The 22709-nt window shown below is 39.0% G+C and overlaps 1 protein-coding gene across 1 annotated transcript in view; it reads right to left on the bottom strand.

The window, feature by feature from the left end:
- The window catches only part of SPEF2 (sperm flagellar 2), a 204192-nt gene extending 186099 nt beyond the window's left edge, over positions 1-18093 (bottom strand). Inside the window, exons 1-2 of the mRNA XM_010362911.2 lie at positions 17883-18093; positions 925-1027 (exon numbers count right to left, since the gene is read on the bottom strand). Coding sequence (XP_010361213.1) covers positions 925-1027; positions 17883-17940 — 161 coding nt within the window. The 5' untranslated portion in view covers positions 17941-18093. The remainder of the gene's footprint in view (positions 1-924; positions 1028-17882) is intronic.
- Positions 18094-22709: the final 4616 nt, after the last annotated feature.

The raw sequence follows: 22709 nt of genomic DNA, 5'->3' as shown, positions 1-22709 counted from the left end.
GAAACCAGTCACAAAATGTCACAAATTGTGTGATTCCATTGATATAAAATGTGTAGAATAGGCAAATCCATAGAGACAGAAAAGTAGATTAGTAGGTGCCAGAGGTTGGGTGTTTAGATGGTGGCGATGGTTGTGAAGATACTAAATATGTGAATATATTAGGTGAATTGCGGTACATAAATTATATTTCAATATAGCCACTAAAAACAAAAACCATTGTGAATTTTTTATTAGTAGTTAAGTTCTATTTTATATTTTTAAACCACAAATAATAATACTAATTGTCTACCCAAGGCACTATATGTTGTTTCACTTCTTCTCTTAAAAGAAGGAACAATCGATTAACAAAACCGGAAGAAATCTGGTGTAAAATAAGTCCCCTTTAGAGATGAGGTCTTGCTGCAACCGTATAACAGTCTCTCCTTTGTACTCTTGAGAAAATAAAAAATGTATGTGCCAGGAAGGAACAATTTCCATATTAAAGGTTCTGCTTGGGTGTTTGAGGTTTGGAAGGGATCTTATGATTAATGATTCTTTGAAGTTAACTTTGGATTTTCCAAATGCCAAAGAAATTAACTTTTCTTGAAAGTAAACAGTAGGCCAGGAACAGAGGTGCACGCATGTAATCCCAACACTTTGGAAGGCTGAGGCAGGATGATCACCTGAGCCCAGGGGTTCAAGACCAGCCTGGGCAACATGGCAAAACCCTGTCTATACCTAAAATACAAAAATTAGCCAGGCGTGGTGGCATGCACCTGTAGTCCCACCTATTTGGGAAGCCGAGGTAAGAGGATTGCTTGATCCCAGGAGTTCGAGGTTGCAGTGAGCTATGATCACGCTACTGCATTTCAGTCTCGGTAACAGAACAAGACTTTGTCTCAAAACAAATCAATAACAACAACAACAAAGAATAATCTCACTAACCTGCTGTCCAAAAATTCTGAAAAATCATCCTGAAGTTCAAACTTGTGTAGAACTTCTCCAAGTAGATAGCCACTGGAAAATGCCTTTGCAAATGACTTGGGACCTGAGTTTCAAAACATTGAGATAAAAACCATGAATACAATGTTGCTCATAGAGCTAATGATCCCTTTAAATATACATACACTAAAAACTACACAATTTAACTGGAATTCAAAATGCTATGAATATATTTCTAGAAACATCTTTTAATAACCAAAGGAAAGGTTGACATTTAACATAGATATTTTACAAAGATCCCCAAATAAATATAAATCAATAATTGATGAAATACAAATTTTTGAAGGAAGAGAAAGACAATGGATACAATTTTTTAAAAAAATGCTACCAAAAAATTTGTAAATAACGTTAGATCTAAAAACCAGCCTTAAAGATATTTTATAAAATTATACTCTAATACTTTAGTTGGATAACCCATGCAATCTATGATGATAGCATATTTTGGCCAAGTGAGATGCAAGCTAACTTCTTTTAAACAAAGACTTCATTTTAACCTGTAAAACAATGGAAAGTTTACTAAAGCCATTTGCACCTTCTTAAATAAAACCTCCTGAACATAATCAAACTTCTCCTTCATGGTTCAGAGGGGACACTATGGCCCAGTTATTGTCCCATGCAATCATGGAGAGATAGCCCAGAGAAAACTGACTTTGGAGCCAGAGACATCGGCCTTGGAATCCCGGCTCTGCCTCTTACTAGCTGTGTGACATTGGGCAAGCTGCTTCATCTTCCTAAGTTTCAGCCTCATGTCCAGAATAGAGATAACCATATCTATATCTGATCTCAGAGAGCCATTTAATATTAATAGCTCTCTTATGCAATAGTGTTTGAGAATTGCTGGGTACCATGCCTGCCACATAGTAGGCACATAATGATAAGTGCAGAATTTTTTTCTTTTTTTTTTTTTTGATGGAGTCTCACTGTTGCCCAGGCTGGAGTGCAGTGGCATGATCTACAATCTCTGCCTCCCAGGTTCAAGTGATTCTCCTGACTCAGCCTCCCGAGTAGCTGGGACTACAGGCATGTGCCACCACACCCAGCTAATTTTTGTATTTTTAGTAGAGAGGGGGGTTTCACCATGTTTCCCAGGTTGGTCTCGATCTTTTGACTTCAAGATCCACCCGATTCAGCCTCCCAAAGTGCTGGGATTACAGGCATGAGCCACCAAGCCCAGCCACGAAAAAATATTTTTTTTAAGTGTTCAATAGAATTTGCTTTTTTAAAAAAATGTTCTGGGGGGCGGAGCAAGATGGCCGAATAGGAACAGCTCCAGTCTCCAACTCCCAGCGAGAGCGACACAGAAGACCGGTGATTTCTGCATTTTCAACTGAGGTACTGGGGTCATCTCACTAGGGAGTGCCGGACAATCGGTACTGGTCAGCTGCTGCAGCCTGACCAGCGAGAGCTGAAGCAGGGCGAGGCATCGCCTCACCTGGAAGCCAAGGGGGAAGGGAATCCGTTTTCCTAGCCAGGGGAACTGAGACACACAAGACCTGGAAAATCGGGTAACTCCCACCCCAATACTGCGCTTTAAGCAGACAGGCACACCAGGAGAATATATCCCACACCTGGCCGGGAGGGTCCCACGCCCACGGAGCCTCCCTCACTGCTAACACAGCAGTCAGCGGCGATCTATCCGCAAGGCAGCAGCGAGGCTGGGGGAGGGGCGCCCGTCATTGCTGAGGCTTAAGTAGGTAAACAAAGCCCCTGGGAAGCTCGAACTGGGTGGAGCTCACAGCAGCTCAAGGAAGCCTACCTGTCTCTATAGTCTCCACCTCTGGGGACAGCGCACAGCTGAAGACGAACAGGGGAAGCAGCGGAGGCCGGTGCAGACACGAACGACTCTGTCTGACAGCTTTGGGGAGAGCCGTGGATCTCCCAACGCGGAGGTTGAGATCTGAGAACGGACAGACTGCCTGCTCAGGTGGGTCCCTGACCCTGAGTAGCCTAGCTGGGAGACATCCCCCACTAGGGGCAGTCTGACACCCCACACCTCACAGGGTGGAGTACACCCCTGAGAGGAAACTTCCAAAGGAAGAATCAGACAGGTACACTCGCTGTTCAGCAATATTCTATCTTCGGCAACCTCTGCTGCTGATACCCAGGCAAACAGGGTCTGGAGTGGACCTCAAGCAATCTCCAACAGACCAACAGACAGTCCTTCTGACAGTCAGAAGGAAAACTATCAAACAGGAAGGACACCTATACCAAAACCCCATCAGTACGTCACCATCATCAAAGACCAGAGACAGATAAAACCACAAAGATGGGGAAGAAGCAGGGCAGAAAAGCTGGAAATTCAAAAAATAAGAGCGCATCTCCCCCTGCAAAGGAGCGCAGCCCATCGCCAGCAACGGATCAAAGCTGGTCAGAGAATGACTTTGACGAGATGAGAGAAGAAGGCTTCAGTCCATCAAACTTCTCAGAGCTAAAGGAGGAATTACGTACCCAGCGCAAAGAAACTAAAAATCTTGAGAAAAGAGTGGAAGAATTGACAGCTAGACTAATTAATGCAGAGAAGGTCATAAACGAAATGACAGAGATGAAAACCATGACACGAGAAATACGTGACAAATGCACAAGCTTCAGTAACCAACTCGATCAACTGGAAGAAAGAGTATTAGCGATTGAGGATCAAATGAATGAAATGAAGCAAAAAGAGAAACCAAAAGAAAAAAGAAGAAAAAGAAATGAACAAAGCCTGCAAGAAGTATAGGATTATGTAAAAAGACCAAATCTACGTCTGATTGGGGTGCCTGAAAGTGAGGGGGAAAATGGAACCAAGTTGGAAAACACTCTTCAGGATATCATCCAGGAGAACTTCCCTAACCTAGTAGGGCAGGCCAACATTCAAATTCAGGAAATACAGAGAACGCCACAAAGATACTCCTCGAGAAGAGCAACTCCAAGACACATAATTGCCAGATTCACCAAAGTTGAAATGAAGGAAAAAATCTTAAGGGCAGCCAGAGAGAAAGGTCGGGTTACCCACAAAGGGAAGCCCGTCAGACTAACAGCAGATCTCTCGGCAGAAACTCTACAAGCCAGAAGAGAGTGGGGGCCAATATTCAACGTTCTTAAAGAAAAGAATTTTAAACCCAGAATTTCATATCCAGCCAAACTAAGTTTCATAAGTGAAGGAGAAATAAAATCCTTTACAGATAAGCAAATGCTTAGAGATTTTGTCACCACCAGGCCTGCCTTACAAGAGACCCTAAAGGAAGCCCTAAACATGGAAAGGAATGACCGGTACCAGCCATTGCAAAAACATGCCAAAATGTAAAGACCATCGAGGCTAGGAAGAAACTGCATCAACTAACGAGCAAGATAACCAGTTAATATCATAATGGCAGGATCAAGTTCACACATAACAATATTAACCTTAAATGTTAATGGACTAAATGCTCCAATTAAAAGACACAGACTGGCAAACTGGATAAAGAGTCAAGACCCATCAGTCTGCTGTATTCAGGAGACCCATCTCACATGCAGAGACATACATAGGCTCAAAATAAAGGGATGGAGGAAGATCTACCAAGCAAATGGAGAACAAAAAAAAGCAGGGGTTGCAATCCCAGTCTCTGATAAAACAGACTTTAAACCATCAAAGATCAAAAGAGACAAAGAAGGCCATTACATAATGGTAAAGGGATCAATTCAACAGGAAGAGCTAACTATCCTAAATATATATGCACCCAATACAGGAGCACCCAGATTCATAAAGCAAGTCCTTAGAGACTTACAAAGAGACTTAGACTCCCATACAATAATAATGGGAGACTTCAACACTCCACTGTCAACATTAGACAGATCAACGAGACAGAAAGTTAACAAGGATATCCAGGAATTGAACTCATCTCTGCACCAAGTGGACCTAACAGACATCTATAGAACTCTCCACCCCAAATCAACAGAATATACATTCTTCTCAGCACCACATCACACTTATTCCAAAATTGACCACATAATTGGAAGTAAAGCACTCCTCAGCAAATGTAAAAGAACAGAAATTATAACAAACTGTCTCTCAGACCACAGTGCAATCAAACTAGAACTCAGGACTAAGAAACTCAATCAAAACCGCTCAACTACATGGAAACTGAACAACCTGCTCCTGAATGACTACTGGGTACATAACGAAATGAAAGCGGAAATAAAGATGTTCTTGGAAACCAATGAGAACAAAGATACAACATACCAGAATCTCTGGGGCACATTTAAAGCAGTGTGTAGAGGGAAATTTATAGCACTAAATGCCCACAAGAGAAAGCAGGAAAGATCTAAAATTGACACTCTAACATCACAATTAAAAGAACTAGAGAGGCAAGAGCAAACACATTCAAAAGCTAGCAGAAGGCAAGAAATAACTAAGATCAGAGCAGAACTGAAGGAGATAGAGACACAAAAAACCCTCCAAAAAATCAATGAATCCAGGAGTCGGTTTTTTGAAAAGATCAACAAAATTGACAGACCGCTAGCAAGACTAATAAAGAAGAAAAGAGAGAGGAATCAAATAGACGCAATAAAAATTGATAAAGGGGATATCACCACCGACCCCACAGAAATACAAACAACCATCAGAGAATACTATAAACGCCTTTACGCAAATCAACTAGAAAATCTAGAAGAAATGGATAATTTCCTGGACACTTACACTCTCCCAAGACTAAACCAGGAAGAAGTTGAATCCCTGAATAGACCAATAGCAGGCTATGAAATTGAGGCAACAATTAATAGCCTACCTACCAAAAAAAGTCCAGGACCAGATGGATTCACAGCTGAATTCTACCAGAGGTACAAGGAGGAGCTGGTACCATTCCTTCTGAAACTATTCCAATCAATAGAAAAAGAGGGAATCCTCCCTAACTCATTTTATGAGGCCAACATCATCCTGATACCAAAGCCTGGCAGAGACACAACAAAAAAAGAGAATTTTAGACCAATATCCCTGATGAACATCGATGCAAAAATTCTCAATAAAATACTGGCAAACCGGATTCAGCAGCACATCAAGAAGCTTATTCATCATGATCAAGTGGGCTTCATCCCTGGGATGCAAGGCTGGTTCAACATTCGCAAATCAATAAACGTAATCCAGCATACAAACAGAACCAAAGACAAGAACCACATGATTATCTCAATAGATGCAGAAAAGGCTTTTGACAAAATTCAACAGCCCTTCATGCTAAAAACGCTCAATAAATTCGGTATTGATGGAACGTACCTCAAAATAATAAGAGCTATTTATGACAAACCCACAGCTAGTATCATTCTGAATGGGCAAAAACTGGAAAAATTCCCTTTGAAAACTGGCACAAGACAGGGATGCCCTCTCTCACCACTCCTATTCAACATAGTGTTGGAAGTTCTGGCTAGGGCAATCAGGCAAGAGAAAGAAATCAAGGGTATCCAGTTAGGAAAAGAAGAAGTCAAATTGTCCCTGTTTGCAGATGACATGATTGTATATTTAGAAAACCCCATTGTCTCAGCCCAAAATCTCCTTAAGCTGATAAGCAACTTCAGCAAAGTCTCAGGATACAAAATTAATGTGCAAAAATCACAAGCATTCTTATACACCAGTAACAGACAAGCAGAGAGCCAAATCAGGAATGAACGTCCATTCACAATTCCTTCAAAGAGAATAAAATACCTAGGAATCCAGCTTACAAGGTATGTAAAGGACCTCTTCAAGGAGAACTACAAACCACTGCTCAGTGAAATAAAAGAGGACACAAACAAATGGAAGAACATACCATGCTCATGGATAGGAAGAATCAATATCGTGAAAATGGCCATACTGCCCAAGGTTATTTCTAGATTCAATGCCATCCCCATCAAGCTACCAATGAGTTTCTTCACAGAATTGGAAAAAAACTGCTTTAAAGTTCATATGGAACCAAAAAAGAGCCCGCATTGCCAAGACAATCCTAAGTCAAAAGGACAAAGCTGGAGGCGTCACGCTACCTGACTTCAAACTATACTACAAGGCTACAGTAACCAAAACAGCATGGTACTGGTACCAAAACAGAGATATAGACCAATGGAACAGAACAGAGTCCTCAGAAATAATACCACACATCTACAACCATCTGATCTTTGACAAACCTGAGAGAAACAAGAAATGGGGAAAGGATTCCCTATTTAATAAATGGTGCTGGGAAAATTGGCTAGCTATAAGTAGAAAGCTGAAACTGGATCCTTTCCTTACCCCTTATACGAAGATTAATTCAAGATGGATTAGAGACTTAAATGTTAGACCTAATACCATAAAAACCCTAGAAGAAAATCTAGGTAGTACCATTCAGGACATAGGCATGGGCAAGGACTTCATGTCTAAAACACCAAAATCAACGGCAGCAAAAGCCAAAATTGACAAATGGGATCTAATTAAACTAAAGAGCTTTTGCACAGCAAAAGAAACTACCATCAGAGTGAACAGGCAACCTACAGAATGGGAGAAAATTTTTGCAACTTACTCATCTGACAAAGGGCTAATATCCAGAATCTACAAAGAACTCAAACAAATATACAAGAAAAAAACAAACAACCCCATCAAAAAGTGGGCAAAGGATATGAACAGACATTTCTCAAAAGAAGACATTCATACAGCCAACAGACACATGAAAAAATGCTCATCATCACTCGCCATCAGAGAAATGCAAATCAAAACCACAATGAGATACCATCTCACACCAGTTAGAATGGCAATCATTAAGAAGTCAGGAAACAACAGTTGTTGGAGAGGATGTGGAGAAATAGGAACACTTTTACACTGTTGGTGGGATTGTAAACTAGTTCAACCATTATGGAAAACAGTATGGCAATTCCTCAAGGATCTAGAACTAGATGTACCATATGACCCAGCCATCCCACTACTGGGTATATACCCAAAGGATTATAAATTAGTCTACTACAAAGACACATGCACACGTATGTTTATTGCGGCACTATTCACAATAGCAAAGACTTGGAATCAACCCAAATGTCCATCTGTGACAGACTGGATTAAGAAAATGTGGCACATATACACCATGGAATACTATGCAGCCATAAAAAAGAATGAGTTTGCATCCTTTGTAGGGACATGGATGCAGCTGGAAACCATCATTCTTAGCAAACTATCACAAGAAGAGAAAACCAAACACCGCATGTTCTCACTCATAGGTGGGAACTGAACAATGAGATCACTTGGACTCGGGAAGGGGAACATCACACACTGGGGCCTATCATGGGGAGGGGGGAGGAGGGAGGGATTGCACTGGGGAGTTATTCATGATATAAATGATGAATTGATGGGTGCTGACGAGTTGATGGGTGCAGCACACCAACATGGCATAAGTATACATATGTAACAAACCTGCACGTTATGCACATGTACCCTAGAACTTAAAGTATAATTAAAAAAAATAAAATAAATAAATAAATATATAAATGTTCTTAGTTTTGAGTTACTTGTATTTTTCTTATAAAGTAAAATATATAGAGTTACATGGTATTTAAGGATTATATATAAAACAAATTATATTATCATAGGCCAAAGCCATCATCTCTCAAATCACTTCAAAATCCTCCACAAATATTCAACATGCTTCCATCAGGGTCCTTTAGTCAGCATCGGTTGAAATGTTATATGTCATTCAGTATCACAAATTCATTTTTACCAGATTCTTCTATTTTACCTGTCTGACTAATAATGAGGTGGCTAGTTGACCGTGAAGAAATAACATTCCTTCATGATTTGTAGACGTGACGCTTGGTTGTGTGGTTGCAGAAAGGTGAGCTAAGTTGCTCCATAACAGCCACTGCACAGTCCTCACTCCTAAGATTACACCATATTATGATACTTTTTTGCAAATCTGATACCAGACCACAGTTTTCCCTAAGACTTTCTTAAGATCTGTTCTCAAAACCCTTTAGACTCAGAGGAATACCCCAATCCTTAAGTTGAGTCAATACAATAATAAAAGTAGTTTAAAAAGATGTCAATGATTCCCATTGATTCTATTTATTCAGGGTGAGTTCTTGAACTGTCTAGAATTAAAATCTATTAATTATGGTTACATACTTTTTATTAGCAATAGAAAAAATAAAAGGTAGAAAACATTAAGGGGAAACAGTGCTTTTGTCTATGGATCACTTTAGCAATAAGTAAAAAGAAATGAAACTTTTATAAGCTCTAGGAAAATGAAAGCTTCCAATCACATAAACTTGTGTTCAGCTATAGTGCATGTGAGAACAGAGACATTCCATCTATTCTTAAAGTCCACAGTCTGGCACCTATTAGTGACGTTTAGCAAGCTTTTCCACAAACAGACCAGTTTTATCATCATTTTAAAACTATTCAGGGTAGAATGATCTCACTCTAAACCCATGATACATTCTTTCAGAGTTGATGGTTTGATGCCCTTCCTATCAGTCGTATCTGTCCTTCCAAAGCTATGTCTTAATGTGAAACACTGAAGCAATTCTTGAGAAAATATAGTTAGAGAACCATATGTCCCAAAGCTTCCAGCAGTAGAATTTGAAATCCATGGCATACCTGAGTTTAATAACTCAGCTAGATCTATTGTACCGCCTGGAACACCTTACAGCACAAGTTAAGCTTGAGCTTCATAACCTAGGCAACGACTTTTTTTGACTTTAATGCGACACCACTTGAATATCATAATGCCTTGAATGCTACTAAAATGAGGATTGGCTTGATCTTATACCAAATGTCATCTGTTATTCTCCAAGTGTCTTCCAGCTTCATACCTCAGTAGTCTTTAAAGCAACTGAAATCCAAAGGGTTCTTTTTGCTCCAATGGGCCAAAGTGTGCCACCTCCTCCTGTGTCACTGCAGCTTTCTCCTTCCCTTACAGACTCCAAAGCTCTCGTTGCCACCACGACCCTCAATGTGCCACCCAGGGTGCTCTAGCTGTGTCTTTCACCTCTTCTGTCTGTTGCTTCCTTCTTTCTGCCTCTTCCCTTCTCTCCTCCCTAGCCTATCCCTATACTTCCCTTAGTTTTCTAAAGAGCCACTGGACCTAAAACCATTATTCATCTATGGATGTACCTGTGTCTTTCTCTTCCTACGCCATCAGGCTCTTGTCCCAGTTTTTGGCTTATTGCTTTCTGTTCAAGAGCTGTTGCTATGTTACCTTCAGGTAATCTCTTTCCCTTCCTGCCTCCCTCTGGGGTTTGCACTGTGCCTGTTGTTCACGTTGACTGAATGCTGAAAGTCTAGCCCAGGAATAACTGGGGAATACTAAATCCCTTTCCTTCATCTTCAATTTGGCTGACAAACGGCCTGTAGCAAACCATTTTCTACAAAAAGGTAGCCAGAAAAATAAAATCATTACCCATTTCCTTTGAAATGGCATGAAATATTAATAAGGCAATGATGATATGGATAAAGTAGAGGTGTTTATAGTATAAAGGTTAAAGAAGGATAGTAAGCACTTATGTACTTCATTATCATAGTAGTTAACAACAAAGAAGCAAGTACCAAAATATTTGTCTGAAGTTTTTTATGCATAAGACACTTCAAATTTCCCACGTGCCAAATCAGCAGAAACTAGAACAATGAATGAAGAATATAGCAATGAGAAAAGCAACAAAGGGGAAACTTAGAGAAAAAAGTTAAAAGAAAAAGAAAAAACACATATAAGAAATTAGACAAGGAAAGAAAAAGCTGAAGAAAAAGTGTATACACTAGGACTAATAGATTAAAACGTATAAAATAAGAAGACAGGGCCGGACCCGGTGGCTCATGCCTGTAATCCCAGCACCTTAGGCTGAGGCGGGCGGATCACGAGGTCAGAAGTTCGACACCAGCCTGGCCAATATGGTAAAACCCTGTCTCTACTAAAAATACAAAAAGTAGCTGGGCATGGTGGCATGTGCCTGTAGCCCCAGCTACTTAGGAGGCTGAGGCAGGGGAATTGCTTGAACCCGGGAGGTGGAGGTTGCAGTGAGCCGAGATTGCGCCACTGCACTCCAGCCTGGTGACAGAGCAAGACTCCATGTCAAAAAATAAAAGAAGACAGATAAGAAGCCAGAGAGAGACAGAGTAAGAGACAAAGGTGATAGGGAGAGAAACAGTGAGGAAAAAAGAAAAGGAAAGAAAACGCTTACTTTTTTTTTTCTGTTTGGTTTGTCATGTTCTTCTTCCCACAAATGTCACTGAATACTATGATTAATTTCAGGATGCCCACCTCTATAAAGTAATTTGCATTAACAATTGAAATTTTGTATGGGGAAAAAGAGGCAGGTTGACTCCAGAACAAGCAACAATGAAAGAATATGATAAGTAAATAAACCATGGGAGCCCAGTGACAATCTTCATCCTAAACCCAAAATTACTTACATCTGGGATTAAAATTATTTAGCAGCAACTCAACCCTGCCTCTAATCTTCCAAGCCACATGCCTGGTCCCCATCACTAAAGTTTCCTTTTTGAATAAATCTTTGATGCGGGCCTCTGTGGTGGGTCTATGTTAGGCTGGGACAGCAGGTGAAACGATCTATGTGCCTTTCCACCAAAATGGCCCTTAGCCAGCTGGAGGAAGCACAGAAAGCCATCCACATTCCACATGGTGATAAGGAGAACACAGGTTCTGGAGAAAGATTCTCTGTTAGACTCGTGGCTCATTTACAAGCTGCTTCACCTTGGACAACTATGTAGCCACAGTTTCTCATCTGTGAAAATGAGAGAGTGATGGGCACTACCTTGTAAGAGTAGTTTTGAGAATTAAATATTGTATGTAAAATGCTTAGCACACTGCCTGGCCCACAGTGAAAGTTCAGTGATTATTTTTATTGTTATTATTACTGTCTTCTAATTTAAGAAAACAGGTCATATTAATTACACAAACTGTGAATAACAGATCCTTAATGATTGCAGTACAAACATGCTTGTTTAAAACACAATTCAGTACTCAGAAAGCAAATATTTGGCAATTCCTGGCATTCATATACAGGTCCACTCTTTAGGCCAGATAGGCTATAACTCCCCCACTGGTCTGGGGAAGCACCTGTACTTAAACACAGTCTATTGATACAGCAAAATATTTAAATAGTCACATCCAGTGAAATAAATAAGGACTAAACAGCCTCATGGCATTTCTGGTCAGGTTTTGCTGCCAAATGAGTAATGTACAAAGTTGCAGTTTTCAGAGATTTTTGGATTTTAGAATTTTTGAGGTAAGGAACTGCAGACCCATACCATTTTACACTCTGTGGCCTTTACTCCTCCTTTACTAGAGTAGGAAAGATCTAGCCTGCACTATCAACTACATTTAAAAAGCCAAGCAAATTTACTCTCATTTGAGATAAAACAAACAAACAAACAAAAAACCCTGCTGAAGGCTTGGAACTGGCATGGCCCTATCAGGCTGTGGTGTTCCTAGAAACTGGCTGGGTGCTCACAGCTAGGCCTTGGCATTCTCCTGCTGAACATAACCAATTTCACAGCACACCGACATCAGACTCTGTGACACTGATGGAGCAAAACAAAAACAAAATCCCTCTGTAATCACGTCTGAGCTCAGACCAAAACAAGAATATTGTCCAAAACACAAAAATAACTAAGTATGTCCCTATTGCGGCCAGTAAGAATGATTGCTGCTTCTCTACTAATTATAGCTTTGCTTTGATCATTTTTCTTACCTTCTAGATAAGATTTATTAAGATACCTAAATCATAAAATTGCCTATGCTTCTGGACAGGATTTCATTCACAGCAAGGCACCACTTCCTGGAACCCTCCTCAAAAACACCTAACACAAGCCCAAGTCATTTCTAGCACCTTCTTAATGAGATGCCCCGCAGTCCTCATGGTACATGTTCTCTCTTGTTACAACAAATCTATAAATCTAACTTTGTGCAACTACAGATGTGTCCTGTGATCTTCGGCAGGGGATACTGATGTTTTCTTTCCTTTAGTTAGAATAGGATGCCCAGTCTTCACAGTTTTATCCTTTGAAGGCTTTGTCATAATTCCTGAGATTTACTATCTGAAACTAAATCTCAATTGCTATATTATAACCCTTTTTAATTGTGAAAATACTGAGCATCAGTCTTTTCTTGGAACTCTATTTCTTAAAATTTTTGCTTTGATTTACACAATAGCCTTCTGCTACTAGACTTGCTGTATTAATTTTTAGTCAATGATAGCCAAGTTTTAATCAAGAAAAACCCTGCAAGGCTAGCCAGGAAGTATCAAAATCTGTTGCTTTACATCAGAAGCAGTATATTTTCTAATGAATCTGAGAGTTTAAGTATGAGAAAATGTGTAAGGTTTAGACTCCCGGTTTAAAGAAGACAAGAACTAAAAGGCAGCAGGCCCAGAATCTCCTGCTAGCTTGCTACTACCTAGGTGCATAATCCTAAACAATGCTCTTAACACATCTGATGAGATTTCCTCATCTGCTAAAGAATTAAATGATGTCCAAGATTATTTTTCAGATCTAAAGTTATATGATTCCGTAATGTGGTAAGATTACCACAATACGTTATGAACTTTTATTTTATTTTATTGCATAAAAATAAATATTCAATGGGATTTTTTGATATCTCTATCTCTTCTTAAAATAAAATATGATCTTTCTGAAAATGTTAGGACAAAAGAACAAATTAAGAAAGTATCATTAATGCAGGAGAGGATGCCCCTAAAATTTAGGACAAAGAGTAGAAAATATCACTCTCCAAAACAAATGCTACTAAGGTTTAATATAAAAGGACAAGATTAATCATCTATGGAAACCCATTTGGAAAAAAAAAACCCAAACCCAATTAACAAGGAGCATAGATTATCTCTTAAAACTCACAAAAATTTATCTATTTAATTTTTTGATATATCATGTAAGCAATGATTAATATATCCCAATATATTAATTAACCTTATTTAAAATAGGAATATGCCCTAACAGTAGAATAATTCACAACTATTGTAATTTCAGAAGCTTTTGGTAGTAGAAGTAACATTGGAAAATACTACTGAACAATGTGGCTTCTCTAAAGTACTTACTGTAAGTCAGAGGGGCAGGAATTATGACTCTAATCTAATCTAATTTCACCTGTCACTGCTATCTAGATGAAATATCTCTAGATCAGAAAAAGTAAAACACAGCACACATTAGCTTTGACTGCCCCTCCAACAATGGAACCATTATTTAGCCTCACAAGGCAGCACATGCACAGGCTCGGCATTCTCTCATGTTTCTTTGTCCCAATAAGCAACGATGGACTGGGCCACTTCTGAACAAACACTAATTCATCCACCTTTGCCACTTAATCATCTAGAAATTAGGTTATGCCCTATGATATTATAACATGCCTAGATGGCTGAATTTTTGTATCTCTTGTGACTTCAAATGAAAAATAATCCTTATAAAAAGAGCTCAAATGAATATATTTGAGAGAGTTACTTAAACATACATATTTATACCTAAGTTTAAAACTTTAATGTCCAATATAGGACCTAAAAGCTTAAGTTCAAATTCTATCTCTACGGCCTACTAGCTATAGACCTTGAACAAACTACTAAGCCCTCTCCTCCTCCTGACTCACCTGAACATCCAGGGCAATACCTCTTAGGGTTGTTTTTAAGATTAAAAAAGAAAATATATGTAAAGAGCTTAGAATAGGGTATAGTATAACCACATAAATGCTCAATAAGGGATAATTTTCATTATTTATTATTCTTTCATTTGTAGACTTCATTTGAACTCCATATGACTGCTCCACAAGCTCCCCCAATACTTTAATACGCTTATGACATTTCAACTAAAGTATTAAACCTCTTTTTCCCCTATTTTGTCACGTGACATTTGGCTTCTTTTGATTTTTTATCTTTAATGCTCTATTGAATTTTCCCTTCAAATTACAAAGGCAATATAAGCAACAAACCAGATAACAGAGATGTATAAAGAAAAGCTAGAAATCTCCCACTTCCCTAGGGTGATCCCTATAACACACTTGTTTATATCCTTCCACACTTTGCTCTATTCTTACGCAAACCATAATATGAAGATTCATGTGTATGTCAATAGTCCAGTATATGTCTTTCCATACTTTTCTTCATGTTCATATAAATGTCCATATTCATAAGTGTGTGTTTCCTAATTGGTACAAATATATAATTATACTAGTCACAGTAAGCTCTAACTTTTGGCTTTTACTTGACAAAAATACATAAATATTTAGGCCAAAAGTTATAGCAGTTAACTCATTCTTTGTAGTCACTGCATAACAATTCATAGTATGAATAAAGCACCATTTATCCAAGCATTACACTTCTGAAGGATACTCAGATTGTTTCCAATTTTTATTTTTGCCCCTGTAATTCATGTAGCAATAAACATCCTTGTTCAAATATCCTTATACGTTGGTGCCTTTATTTTTATTTGATAGACGCGGAGAAATAAGATTTAGAATTTATGTCCAAAGTGCTATTTTAAATGCTTTACATTTAATATCCCATTTAATCTTGATACAACCAGATGAGGTATCATTATTATTGCTGTGTTTAAGTATGATGAAATTTAGGTAAATAACTTGTCCAAAAGATTTCCAAGCTTTCTAACCTCCAAGTTCTTGCTCTTTACATTTCCCTTACCCAGAAATTGCCTGATTACTTTCCCCAGAGGTTGCACCCACTCACAGTCCTTCCATGATAGATTCTACTAACCATCCAAAGCCTTCCGCTGTGCACCACAGAACAGTTTATCTGGTGATGGGACAGCAGCAGTAGGAAATGTGCTTCCTTGGGTGCACAAATCCTAGCTTGTTGGCTTACAAACACAGTTAAGTGTGTTCCCTATAGTCCAAAGGCCTTTTACAATGTGGAATCTGGTTACCTCCTTGAGGACTCTCTAGGTCTATCTCTCTTATAGTAGTTGAGATAAAAAATAATAATAATAATACATTTGCTAGTAAATGGAAAGCAGGACACTCCATTAAAACTGGGTGTCTCTGCTAGCTTCCAGATCTATACTTCAGGAAAGCAGATGCCAGGAATTTTCCATTCATAGGCTAAATGTTGTCAAAATTCTTACTTAGTCTTCAGTCTTTTCATGTTTACAGAATGAAGTCATTCTTTCTCCACCTCTCAAAACCAAAATTTCCAAAACTAATTAAAATTAGAATGGCATCTACTGTTTTTATTTTATGTATCTTTATTAATTTCATTTATTTCTCCTAAAAGTATTTCAAAATGTTGCAATAGAGTCCTGGGGACTTCAGCAAAGGGTGGTTTTTGTTTTGTTTTGTTTTTTGTTTGTTTGTTTTTTGAGACAGAGCCTTGCTGCGTTTGTTTTTTGCGACAGAGTCTTGCTGGAGTGCAGTGGCATGATCTCGGCTCTCTGCAACCTCTGCCTCCCGGGTTCAAGCGATTCTCCTGCCTCAGGCTCCCAAGTAGCTGGGACTACAGGCACCCGCCACCCTGCCCAGCTAATTGTTGTATTTTTAGCAGAGACAGGATTTCACTATGTTAGCCAGGCTGGTCTCGAACTCCTGACCTCATGATCCGCCTGCGTGAGCCTCACAAAGGGCTAGTATTACAGGCATGAGCCACAGTGCCCAGCCCGGGTGTGGTTTTTACTAATAAAATAAACGAACTTAATTAAACTAAGCAATATGTATCTGCTTTTCCTTTAGAAGAGTACAACTTAAGGGCATGATATTTTATTTTGGCTCCTATGGTGAGACAGGAATAAGAAACAATAAATGCTAAATATTGTGCCCAGTCCATCATATTTTAGCAAATAAACAGTTGGAGACACAATGGGATAATTATAGAATACCAGGAAAGAATTTATGGCAGTTCATAGGCAGTGTGTACATTGTCATTTGACAAAGAAAGAGTCTGACGTTTATGCCTCAAGAAATGCAACAGGAGATGCTCTGTGTTAAAGATCCTCATGCTGAGAGTATTAATAACTACTTTGCACCCACAGAAACACTACCGATCTAGCAACTTCTGTGGATAACCTAAGGTTGAACTGGCACCACTGCCTCTCTGGTAGCAAGCTGGTGTTAAGCAAGTTCTTCTGGGAAAATGGACTGAAATGACTTTCTGAAAACCTCTTCCCTTAAGAAAAAAAAAAAAAAAAACCAACTGAAAATGAACTCCTACTGAAGAATTACCAGGCAGTCAAGGAAGCTCCCAGCATGTAAAATTGCCTCTGCGGTTGTCAGACTTGGAAACTTTGGGTGGCAACTGCATGGTTAGGATAAAATTAGGTTGGTGAATAAGGTCAGCTTTGGGCAAGAGCCAATAGTGACCAGAAATAGCTAAAGTTTGTGATTTGGGGCTTAAAATTTACTAAAATTTGTAAATGTTAACGTATTCTACATTAACTTATTTTACACCCACCCTCCCCTGCCGGTCAGTTAAGTATGGAAAGCATTATTAGGTCCATTTTACAGAGAAGGAAACACATTCAGAGAAGGTATTGTAACTTGTCCAGGGGCTTCATATTTCATCGACTAGCCAGCAAGCACATCATGCTTCTGCTTCTGGTGATGTGAAGGAGGCATCGTTAGGGTCAGACTACAGAGTTCAGCAAAGTTTCCTCTCCACAGAAGCAAAAGAGACCTTCCTAAACCCGCTGATTGCCCAGAACCACATCACAAGTCAAAATGCCTGCGGGTTGGGCCCACCGTGACAAGGGTAACTCGAGAGCGGCAGAATGGGGACGTGACAAGGCCTTGCCCTGGCTGGGGTGAGCTGTAGGGAGGTGGCGGGACGGACCTGGGGCACTACCTAGCAGAGTTGCTCACTGTGGGGTGCTGCCGGCTCCTCAGGTGCCCCACCTGCGCAGCTCGCGCCCCTCCCCCAACCTTCCCTGAGTGCTCTGAGCTGCAGGCTCTGCGCCCCGCTAGCCCCTCAGCCGCTCGCCCCTGGCTATGATCACTCACTCACGGTCCGGGACACCTTCAACTCCTTGTTGAGCCACTGGCATAGGATCTCCGACATGGTTCAGCCGGTGCCTCAGACCGCAGGCGGGTGCTATGAAACTCGCGGGGAACCAAGCCCGCCCGCCCGCGTCCTCCTGTTGCCAAGGGCAACCCTTTGCTAAGGAAGCGTATCCAGGCTGGAACTAGACGAAAGACATAGAGAAGAGGGGACGGCAGGGCTCAGCCGCAGAGGACAGAAAATCGTGTTCCGCCACCTGCTGGCGGTAAGACCTGAGCGTGCGCCAGCGCAGGAGGAGGCAGTGGGAGCCTGTGAGAGAAATTAGGGAGCAGTGGGTGTGGGCAGGGGCGAGGCGGGAACACTTAGGGACACAGCAGGGGCTTCTTAGGTGAGCAGAAAGAAAAACGAGAGTCTCCGCAGGACTCCGTGGCTCACGCCAATAATCCTACCACTTTGTAGAGGGTGTGGCGCTCGCTTGACCCTGGGAGTTCAAGACCAGCCTGGGCAAGGTAGCAGAAACCTTTTCTTTCTGTGAGAAATTAAGCGGGCGTGGTGGCCTGCGCCTGTGGTCCAGCTGTTGAGGATGCTGATGTGGAAAGATCAACCCAGGAGGCAGAGTTTACAGTGAACCGAGATCAAGCCGCCGCACTCCAGCCTGGGCAACAGAAGGAGACTCTGTCTCAAAAAAAAGAAAAAAGAAAAAAGAAGAATAAGAAGGAGAAGGAGAGGGAGAGGAAGAAGAGGAGGAGGAGGGGGAAAGGAGGAACAGGAAGAAGAGAAGAAAGGAGAAGGAGAACAAGAAGGAGGAGAAAGAGGAGAGATCAAAGAAGAGGAAGAAAAAGAAAAAAGAAGAGGAAGAAGAAGAAGGATATTTGGGATATCCATCACCTTGAATATTTATCATTTATATACGTTGGTAACATTTCAAATCTTCTCTTCTAGCTATTTTGAAATATACAATGTATCATCGCTAACTATGGTCACCCCAGTTGCTAGCTAACATTAGCCCCTATTTCTTCCATCTAACTATAAGTTTGTACCCATTCACCAACCTCTCTTCATTTCCCCTTCCCACCCTCACATCCTTTCCAGCCTCTGGTACTGATAATTTTGTTCTCTATCTCCAGGAGATCAACTTTTTTAGCTACCACATATGAGTAAGAACATGCAGTATTTGTCTTTCTGTTGCCTGGCCTATTTCACTGAACATAATAGCCTCCAGTTCCATCTATGTTGCTGCAAATGACCTGTTTTCATTTTTTTCCGTAGACAAATGGTATTCCATTATGTATATATACATTTAAGTCTTTAATCCATCTTGAGTTGATATTTGCTTGTGGTGAGAAATACTTTTCAGCTTTTCTCTTCTGCATATGGATAGCCAATTTATCCAGCACCATTTATTGAAGAGAGTGTTCTTTCAAAATAGTTCTTAGTGCTTCTGTTGAAAATCAGTTGTCTGTAAGTATGTGGATTTATTTCTGGGTTCTCTATTCAGTTATGTTGTTCTTTGTGTCTATTTTTATACCACTACCAAGCTGTTTTGATTACTATAGCCTTGTAATATAATTTGAAGTCAAATATTGTGCTGTTTCCAGCTTATGCTGTATTAATTACTATAGCCTTGTAATATAATTTAAAGTCAGATACTGTGCTGTTTCCAGCTTTGTTCTTTATGCTTAGGATTGCTTTGGCTATATGGGCTCTTTATTGGTTCCATATGAATTTTCGGATTGTTTTTGCTATTTCTGTAAAAATAATATTGGTATTTTTATAGGAATTGAATCAAATCTATAGATTGTCTTAGGTAACATGATCATTTTAATGATATTAATTCTTCCAATTCATGAACATGGGGTGCCTTTCCGTTTGTTTGTGTCCTCTTCAATTTCTGTCATCAGTGTTTTGCAATTGTTCTTGTAGGGTCTTTCATGGCCTTGGTTAAATTTATTCCTAGGTATGTATTTGTACTGTACGAATTGTAAATGAAATTGCTTTATTTATTTATTTGTTCATTCATTCACTGGTAGAGATGAGTTCTCTATGTTGCACAGGCTAGTCTTGAACTCCTGGGCTCAAGCAATCCTCTGCCTTGGCCTCCTAAAGACTTGGGACTACAGGTTTGAGCCACTGCACCTGGCCTTGATTTATTTTTCAGCTATTTCAGTATTAGTGTACAGAAATGCTACTGATTTCTGTATGTTCATTTTGTATCCTGTTACTTTATTGAATTTGCTTATCAGCTATAAAAGCTATTTGGTGGTTTTTAAATTTTTCTAAATATAAGATTATGTCATTTACAAAAAGGGACTATCTTCCAACTTAAGTATGTTTTCTTTCTTTCTCTTGCCTAATTTATTTGGCTAGGACTTTCAGTTCTCTCTTGAATAAGAGTAGTGAAACTGGGCATCCTTGTCTTGTTCCAGTTTTTAGAGAAAAGGCTTTCAACTTTCCCCAATTCAATATGTTAGCTGTGGGCTTGTCATATATGGTCTTTATTATTTTGAGGTATGTTCTTTCTATGCCTAGTTTGTTGAGAGTTTTTAATCATGATGGAATGTTGAATTTTATTAAGTGCTTTTTCTGCATTGTCCTTCATTCTGTTGGTGTGATGTATAACATTTATTGGTGTGTATATGTCAAACCATCCTTGCATCTCTGATATAAATCCCCTTTGATCGTTGTGTATTATCTTTTTGATGTGCTATTGAATTCAGTTTGCTTGTATTTTGTTAAGGATTCTTGCATCTATATTCATCAAGATATTAACCTGTAGTTTCCTATTTGGGTTGCATTCTTGTCTATTTTTGACATCAGGGTAATACAAAGAATGCATCAGGGAGAATTCACTCCTCAGTTTTTTAAAGAATAGTTTGAGGAAGATTGGTATTAATTCTTTATACATTTGGTAGTATTCAGCAGTGAATCCATCTGGTCCTGTGCTTTTGTTTGGTAGGATAATTTTTATTACTGACTCATTCTCTCTAGTTGTGATTGGTCTGTTCAGGTGTTGTATTTCTTCCTGATTCAATCTTGCTAGGTTGAGTTGTTCCAGAAATGTATCCATTTCCCCTGAATTTTCCAGTATGTTAGCATATAGTTTTATATAATAGTCTCTGATAATAGTTTATATTTCTGTGATATCAATTGTAATATCTCCATTATCATTTGCTGATATTATTTGGGTTTTCTCTCTCCTTTTATTGATTACTCTAGTTAGCAGTTTATCAATTTTGTTATCTTTTCAAAGAACCGACTTATCATTTCATTGACCCTTTGTGTTTCTTTTTTATTAAAGTCCCTATTTTGTTTAGTTCTGTGCTGTTTATTATTTCTTGCCTTCTGCTAATTTTGGATTTGGTTTGTTCTTGCTTTTCTTGTTTCTTGAGGTGCGTTGTTAAACTGTTTATTTGAAATTTTTCTACTTATTTGATGTGGGCATTTATTGCTACAAACTTTCGTATTAGTTCTGCTTTTGCTGTATCCCACAGGTCTTGGTATGTCGTGTTTCCATTTTCATTTGTTTCAAGAAATTTTTTAACCTCCATCTGAATTTTTTCATTAACCTATGGAAGTTCAGGAGCATGTTATTTAATTTCTGTGTATTTATATGATTTATGTGGTTTCCGAAGATTCTCTTCATATTGATGTCCATTTTTATTCCACTGTGGTCTGAGAAGATACTTAATATGATTGCAATTTTTAAAAATTTGTTGAGACATTTTTTGTGGCCTAACATACAGTCTATCCTAGAAAGTGTTCCATGTGCTATTGGAAAAAAAAAATGTTTATTTTGTGGTAGTTGAATACAAAGAGAGTCTTGATTGAAAATTTTTTTGTTTGTCTTTTCAAGAAGCCGTATTGAGGCTCTTGTTCTAATGGCAGCGATTTTGTCATTGATTTACAAATACTTTTAGTTGCTATATTATATGGGCTACCTTTGCATTAATAGAATGTGTCTTATTCCTTTTATTCTCAGACCTAGTATAGGACCTGACATGCAGCTAGCATTCAATAATTTTTATTGGCAATGGTGGCAGAACTAACTATTAGGATTATTGACATCTCTATATTGTTTTGAGAGGTGAGATTTCATTAAACCACTTTTCTAGTCAGTTTTACCTTTCAAGTAATTATTTAAAATTGTATTTTGACAAAAACTCATCCTTGGCATGCTGAATTCAGTTTTAGCAAAAATGCAGCTAGGTTCATTCGGCGAAAATCCCCAACCTTGGATATCTGATCAAATTCTAATCTTCCACCATTCCCAGGACTTATCACTATGGCCTGTCTTCAGCAAGAAGAATCCTGTCAAGTCAGTCTAGCTAGAATTCCCCTGACCCTGATGTTTCCTTTTAGTAATGTTTTATCCACTGATCACCACCATGCTCTTTGGCTATAAATCCCCACTTTTCTTTGTATTTGGAGTTGAGCTTGATTTTTCTTCCCTATTGTAAAACCCCATTGCAGTGGTCCCTTGAATAAAGTTTTTCTTACCCTCTTTAACAAGTATCAGAAAAATTTTTGTTTAACAATTTCTAAAGGTTTAGATGGAATGATAGAAAAAAAGTATATATATAAAACCTATGCATTATCTTATATGTACAATAATATAGAAGTAATTGTATGTTGTAAATACAAGAAACTTCCTGCAATGAGACCTAGATACACCAAATTATGATTCTTTTCAATCGTTGGCATAGTAACAGTAATGTCCAATTAGACCAATCTCTCTTGAGATTGATCTGAAGTTAATCTAGGTGTCCTGTTGAATGAAAACTTAGTACCATTACTAAGTACTTAGTACCATTTCATTCTTGGCTTTACTT

The sequence above is a fragment of the Rhinopithecus roxellana genome, chromosome 3, assembly GCF_007565055.1.
Source record: "Rhinopithecus roxellana isolate Shanxi Qingling chromosome 3, ASM756505v1, whole genome shotgun sequence".
Classification (NCBI taxonomy): domain Eukaryota; kingdom Metazoa; phylum Chordata; class Mammalia; order Primates; family Cercopithecidae; genus Rhinopithecus; species Rhinopithecus roxellana.
The sequence above is the reverse complement of the archived record's forward strand: the minus strand, read 5'-3'. Positions and strand labels throughout refer to the sequence as shown.